Genomic DNA, 7,390 nt, shown 5'->3' on the forward strand with positions numbered 1-7,390 from the left:
CCTAGGAGCGGGGAGGGGGGCGGCGCCGAGGAGCGCGCGCGTTCGTGCGTGCGTACGCGTTCCCCCCTCCCTTCCCATCCGGCTGGATCCTGTTGCGGTGCCGCTGGCGCTGCTGGGATGGTCGCGTGAGGAGAAGGGGGGTCAGACGGGCGGGCGGGCACACTCTTGGTCTGTGCGCAGGAGTGAGAGTCGGACTTCCCAGTGGGGCTGGAGTAAGAAGTGCCAGTCGCCGCCGCCACCGCTCCCGCCGCCCGACGATAGGGAACAAATAAAAGCACAAGGGAAAGCCGAGCGCCGTCGTTCGGCATCGCCGTTTACTCCGCCATGCCGAAGAGAAAGGTTGGCGACGGGCGCGCGCACACTTTAATGTGCGCCGAGAGCGCGTACTCCCTTCTCCCTCCCTGAGCTCCTTTACCCTTCTCCTTCCCCTTGTTAATGTAATATATTTATATATAAAAATATAGGCGAGCGGGCTGTTCTTTCATACTGGGGGGGGGGTTCTTTTTTCTGCGGCGACTTCGTCGTGAGGGCCCAGTTTTCGCGCTTCTATTCTAGAGGGGGGAGGGGGCGTGACGGTTGTAAATGGCCGCGAGGTTTGCCGAACTGCGGCCTGTAATGTCTCGCGTCCCCGTTCCGCTCGGGCAGCCGAGGAACGAGCGTCTCGCATGTTCTCGAACGTCTAGAACTTTTACGCGGACGTTGGTTAAGGATACGGCCTCAGGTTCGAATTCTCGACACAGCGGCGGGAAGGGGGGGGCGTGTGCGCGGTGACGTCAGGGAGCCTGGACGGTGTAGAGCAGGCGTTAATGCGCATGCGATGTTTCGCTCTACCGCCCCCATTCCTTTCTCATTTTTTATGTTCCATTGCAGGTGAACGCCGCTGAAGAAGAGGTAAGTAGGAAACATTTGTATGGTATTTTAAAGGATCCAGGAGGATTGTTAGTATTAAGCAGACCATTAATACTGTTTCCTTTTGCTTTGGTTTGCTGTAGCCAAAACGGCGATCTGCACGCCTGTCTGCTGTAAGTATAGAATTGCATTGACTTCTTATTTGCCCATTATGCTTATTGTGAATATTAGAATCAAAACATAATAATTGTGTGGTGTTTCTCTTTCAGAAACCTGTCACTGCCAAAATTGAAACCAAACCAAAAAAGCCAGCTTCAAAGGTGAGAGGTTTTTGGGAGGGAGACAAAGTGTCTGAAATCCTTTTTGGAAGCTGGCTGAAGATATTATTTCATTGTAAAATGGAGCAATGTTACTACATCTTGACAGTAGAAGCAGGAAACTACTTTGGGACTTGTCACGATTGAAGTGTGGTCACCCTATGTGCCACATTGCACTAATGGTGAGCTCAAGGGTGGAAGCTGGCATGGCAAAATTCATGCTCATCTGTCCCCCTGATACAATTCAGGGTTCAGTACTGGAAAGATAAAGCTGGGGCTCCCAATTGTCCATATGCACCTGCGGCTTGAATTTGGTGTGTTTTCCTGCCATGCTACTTTTGTGGGTTTGAATCCATTCAGGAATGATTAGGAGCTCCTGAACTTACGTACTTGATGTCTGCCAAAAGTAGCATAGCAGGAAAAGGTGCTACATTTAAGCTGTACTAAATTCGAGTCATGGCTGCAAAGGGATTTTTATTTGTTGTATTTGTACACCGTTTTCCCACAAACTGATTCAAGGTAAAAGTGTCTTACAACAAAGAAATGGATGCATTTAAAACAAACACTACAAAACAATTTCATAATTACAAAGCTAGACAAAACTATAGTAACATAAATTTAAGTGATAGCTACCTAGTGTAGGATAACGGTAAAGAGTTTTCTGATCAATTGTGCCTTGGTCGTGAACTCACTACCGTGTTTCCCCTTTTTTAAGACACCGTCTTATAACTTTTTCCCCTCAAAAAAACACACAGTGGCTTATTTTCAGGGGGTGTCTTTTTTTAAAAAAAGTGCTGGTACAACTGGGACCCACTGGCTCAGGACGCTCAGTGCTCTCTTCTGCGCGCTGCTGGGCGCGTTGTTGGCGCTGCCAGTTCCGAGCACCTGCAGGGTGGGGTGGGGGTGGCAGTGCTTTAAACCCCCAACCCTGTAGAAAGCAATGGAAGTTATGGACCGTAACAATCCTTAAGAGGCGCAGGTCTTAAAAAACCCCTGGTATCACCCTTGAAGCACAGCCTTCCAAAGTCAGGGGGGGAAGAGGTCTGTTTAGACAAAGGAAAGGATCGGGGGTGATTCTGCGCCCTGGGACCCACAGAACTACTTTAAAAATCCCAACCTGGGGGGGGGGTCAAATAGTGAAGCCCCATAGCCCTGTAGCAACAGAAGGCACATTCTGAAGCACCCAAGCTGTTCGGTTCCATAAAAAATCCAGGAATTGTAAAATTAACAATAATAATGGGGGGGGCACTCTATCCAAAGAGTTAAGAAGGAATGGGAAAGTGTTGAGTTATATATGGAAAAATATGGAAAGGAAAGTTAGTTAAAGATAAAAAATAAATAATTATCGCAAGGGAAAAAATAACATCATAAAGGGTAATAATATTAAATATAAAATAGACAACACAACAGAAAAAGCAATGAGATCGCACAGGAGTGAGGGAAGTGGGGAGAGAGGGAGGGGGGTAAGGAATGGATAAATGGAAGGAGGCAATGGTTGGAGGAGGGTATAGGGGGATGAATTAAAGGAAAATTAAGACTGAGAAGCGCATGGTTTTTGTTTTTTAAAGATGCAAAGGCTTGCAATCAGCCAAAGTATAGAGCCCAACTTCCAGGAGACTGCGATCTACTTGCGGATTTATAAACTGGAAGTGATCTACCCCCGTTTTATTGGTGTTCAGGTCAGAGTTGTTTTTAGAGAGAGGAAATATCCCATTTTTGAGGTTAAAGTAAAAGTTCCTGACCTTTTTTTTATAATGAGGAAATGCTGCTAAAACTCCGTTCTTCATTCCACGAAGGGGAGAGGGGGCGGGGCCGGGTGCTCAAAGACAAAAGAAATAGAAAAGGAGATAGCGATCAAATGCAGCCTCCTGGGGATCGATGCAGCCGCCGGGAGAGGCAGGGGCTGCAGCCGAGTGCTGCTTCGCAAACAAACGGGGGAAAGTGCTTAGAACCCAGAGAATCCAGCTGAAAAACACGAAGCAGCAACAGCAATTGCACACACACCATCCCAAGCCAGCACAGTAACCAAGTCCCAAAAGCAAGAAAGGACTCAGCAAACACTGCTGCGGCCGGCGTTGCTGCTGCTGACTCGGGGAGCTCAGTGCTCTCTTCCACACAGCGCCTATCACTATGGCTTATTTTCGGGGTACGGTTTATATTTCTCAAATGCTTAGAAATGCTGCTATGGCTTATTTTATGACTACGCCTTAAAAAGGGGGAAACACGGTAGCTGGGCTTGGCCAAACCAATACAGAATATTCTCAGTCTTTCCCTCACCTTGGCAGCATGGGGATTATATTGTACAGGGTTGTTATAAACATTGCTAGCATATCGTATGTTCAAAATGTTTCATATACCAAAGTGCTCACTTTTCACTGTAGGCTCTGAGACTACTTCCCTTGTTGGTTTCCCAGCTGTTTCCTCCCACCATTCCTCTCCACCCAGTCCATGCATCACCTGAAGCAACCATTCACTGAAAAGGGCAAGAACATCAGATTAATTCTATTTGGTTCTAAACTAACTGTATTATGAACTCAGTTGCTGATTTATTTGAACAAATAAATAATTTAAGAAAATAAAGTTTAAGAAAATAAAATAAAAAATTTGGGGGGAGAATCTGTAACCAAAATATCTATTATCAGTTTACACAGAAAAATGTAGGGTGGCATCCAATGTTGGGCAAGACCTATTTTAGTATTCCATATAGACCAGTGGTGGCCAAACTTGGCCCTCCAGTTGTTTTGGGACTACAACTCACATAATCCCTAGCTAACAGGACCAGTGGTCAGGGATGATGGGAATTGTAGTCCCAAAACAGCTGGAGGGCCAAGTTTGGCCACAACTGATATAGACTGATTGTAGTGCAAACTTTGGAATAACTAAGAACAGCCAGATTCGCTCAAACCATGCTAACAGCTTCATTTTTTCCAATGAATGATGCTTTGCACCATGCATAGAAATATATGCAGTAAGTCCTGGTAATGTGCTAAGACAACATGGCACTAAAAGAGTACCCTTTGGGGCTAGATGCATATATGAGCCAGCATAGCATTCCTGGCACATTAGATCTTTCCAAATACGTTTTAATCTGATTAACACCAGTGTTGTTTCTGGGACTACTCAAGGGTACATAGTACTGGCACCTTTTTTTGTCCTGGAAGAAAAGCTAAGACCACAAATCTTCACATTCTGACAAATGAGTTACTTTAAAAGACTAAATGCTGATTGTCTTATTTCATTGCAGGATAAGCCTGAGGAAAAGAAAGCCCCAGCAAAAGGGAAAAAGGGACCAAAAGGTAAACAGGCTGAAGAGATTAACAATGAGGAAGTAAAGGATAACTTGCCTGCAGAAAATGGAGAAGCAAAAAGTGATGAGGTAAATTTTATGGCTTTGTTGTGTATTCTATAGTTTTCTGGTTTGAATTCAAAATGGCTGTTCTGACTTACTGGCAGAGAGAATGTCCCAGCATTGCCTTGTATGGATGTTGCATGAGGACACTTAAATAAATTTAATATCCCTTTCCACTTTCCCAGAGAAAATATTTACATTGATAAAGGAGGCTAATGAGGTGGGAAGAAGAGGAGTTGGCATTGGGTTTCATGCCTCTCTATACCTGTTTCTGGAAATTGCAAGTGGGGAAAGTGCTATTGCACTCTGGTTCCACTTGCAGGCTTCTCATAGGCATTTGGTTTGCTAGCATGTGAACAGGCTGCTGCTCTAGCCTGATTCAGCAGGGATTTTCTGACATTCTTACTCTGGCTTCAAATAGCAATGCAAAGGGGTTGCTATGCGTTTTAGTAAATTCTTTCATCCTCCACTAGCATCTTTCAGTATTCACGCTAGTGGATCTGGCATTTTTTCACTACTAATATTCCCAGTCCAGGCTCTTGCCGTCCTGGATGATTGGGCGAAGTAGATCAGTTCACCAAACATATGGCAAGTGATAAGTTTCTATTCTACATTTAATTTGTATATTATTTCAAAAGGAAGTATATACTTAAGATGTTCTATTTCTAAGCTAGTCAGAAACATTATTGTTATGAAACACAACTATTTCAAGTCCTTGAAATTAAAGTTACTCTGCGCCAATTGAAATGAAGCCTAAGGACAAGCATTAACCCAAACTTTTAAGTATAAGCTTGAGTATTTGGAAAGTTCATCATGAACTACAAAGTTCTGCAGAGAATTCATATTGTCCAGTAATTTTATGAGTAAATGTGTTATTTGTTAATCACAAAATAATCTTTTAGCAGGATATGAGTGCAGAATACCTCTGATATGACTATATCATAAGAAAGCTTGATGGAGTTTTAGTGAAATTAGTATGGAGAGCAGTACTGAACATTCCTGAAAATCCACAGAAGCAGAATATGATAACTCAAACTACAGCTGTAAACTGAAATACCGTAATGGAATATGAGGTTTATCAATGTGGGGCTATGTGTTCAATATTTGACTGTAGATAGACCATTAAAAGCAATGTTTTTCTACTTGTGGGTTGAATATATTAATCCTTTGTGGCCAGTCACTCTCAAACTGGTTGATAAAAATGTTTTGGCTTGGTAATAGCATAAAAAAATTATGTTGACCCTAACTTTCATGTTTAGAATACAAAATAGCTTTTAAAACAATGTTTTAATAGTCCTTGGGTTTGAACTTTGAAACATATATATATATATATATATATATATATATATATATATATATATATATATAAAACCGTTGTTATGTTAAACTTTTTTCTTTTTCAGGCCCCAGTATCTGATGCAGCAGGAGAAAAAGAAGCAAAATCTGAGTAACATCTTGTACAAAGTCTCTTAATCAGTGGTTTGTTTGCCACCATCTTGTACAATTCAGAGGAATATTTTTATCAACTATTTTGTAAATGCAAGTTTTTTAGTGGTTTTAGAAAAGACATTTTTTAAGCATGAGGGGATCCCTCCCTCAATATCCCATTTAACGTAGTTTTGAGTGTAAATGCTTTGTTTTTAAAAGGTAAAAATCATGTACTGGTTGTCTCTATATAACCAGCAATTAATGGAATGTTAGATTAAGGAGAAATTTCAAAATATTGATTACTTACAGTGCTATCCTATACATGTTTACTTAGAACTAAATCCCACTGGTTTCAGTGGTACTTATTCTTTAATAAGTGTGCATAGGATTGCAGCCTTAACATTCCAGAGGCCAGGGTGGGCAACTTGCAATTTACATGTGGCCCTTTAAAGCTATTTTTATGCAGGACTTCAGTTACTTTAAATTTAGCTTTGTTTCCTTAAATTTTTAGCCTTTTCAAATAAATTTGAATATATAATGGAAAACATATGCCCAGCGTATGCCAGTCTCGTCCCCAGAGGCAAACAAGTTGCTCACACCTGCTGTATACTGTGGGGTGGTTTTTGTAATTGTTAAAAGAAGCATAGCACAGATAAAACGTTGACATGGTGACAAGTAGGAAAATGTCTTTACACTTAACACGTATCCCCCTCGATTTGTCATCAGTAGATTGCTTCCTCAGAAAACCCAACTTGTTCCCTGGTGTTGGATCTCCCAAATTTGTTTTATCTGTGACAAGAGTTATTTTTGGTAGTGGTAGTTTATTTTTTCAACAGCTTTGTAACGTGTTGTGAACGGTTGGAAATCTGGGTGTGTAGTGTGTGTGGTGTTCAATTACTGAGTAGATAAAATTTCTGGTTAAGCAGACATGACTTTCACCTGACAGTATTTGAGACACTGGTACTTTTCTACTTTGAATTAATGGTCTATCAAAGAAGTCATAATTGTCAGATGACTGGTTTACATTCAAATTATTGGAAGAAGAATCAGTACAAATAGTTAATGTCTGTGGTTCATCAAACAAGATCCAATAAAATATTGGTCATAAACATTGGGTGTGTGTTTCTCTTAAGCTTGACTGAAAATTAATTGGGATGTAGATTTTAAAAAAACAAGCAAACATGCAGTTGTATTCCTATAACACATGCTTTCACTTTAGTGAATGAAATTTCAGTAGTCTATGGTTTTATAGCCTTCCCCAGTATCTGTTGTATGGCAGCTTAGGTATTACAGTCATACCTCGGTTTAAGTACGCTTCGGTTTGAGTACTTTCAGTTTAAGTACTCTGCGGACCCGTCTGGAACGGATTAATCCACTTTCCATTACTTTCAATGGGAAAGTTTACTTCAGGTTAAGTACAGACTGCCGGAACCACTGTATATGCAAT

At 41.7% G+C, this 7,390-nt stretch overlaps 1 protein-coding gene across 1 annotated transcript; it reads left to right on the top strand.

Annotated features, from left to right (window-relative positions):
- Nucleotides 1–127: 127 nt before the first annotated feature.
- HMGN1 (high mobility group nucleosome binding domain 1) lies at nt 128–7,052 on the top strand. Its single transcript, XM_035114575.3, has 6 exons — nt 128–339; nt 871–891; nt 993–1,022; nt 1,119–1,169; nt 4,411–4,542; nt 5,919–7,052. Exons 1-6 carry the CDS (start codon nt 325–327, stop codon nt 5,964–5,966), a joined length of 297 nt encoding a protein of 98 aa, XP_034970466.1. The 5' UTR covers nt 128–324; the 3' UTR covers nt 5,967–7,052.
- Nucleotides 7,053–7,390: the final 338 nt, after the last annotated feature.

The sequence above is a fragment of the Zootoca vivipara genome, chromosome 4, assembly GCF_965207765.1.
Source record: "Zootoca vivipara chromosome 4, rZooViv2.hap1.1, whole genome shotgun sequence".
Lineage (NCBI taxonomy): Eukaryota > Metazoa > Chordata > Lepidosauria > Squamata > Lacertidae > Zootoca > Zootoca vivipara.

Excerpts from the sequence above, each read along its gene's own strand:
- HMGN1 (XM_035114575.3), top strand. Across the intron at positions 892-992 it reads TGAACGCCGCTGAAGAAGAG|CCAAAACGGCGATCTGCACG; the intron begins GTAAGTAGGAAA and ends GGTTTGCTGTAG. Across the intron at positions 1,023-1,118 it reads GATCTGCACGCCTGTCTGCT|AAACCTGTCACTGCCAAAAT; the intron begins GTAAGTATAGAA and ends TTTCTCTTTCAG.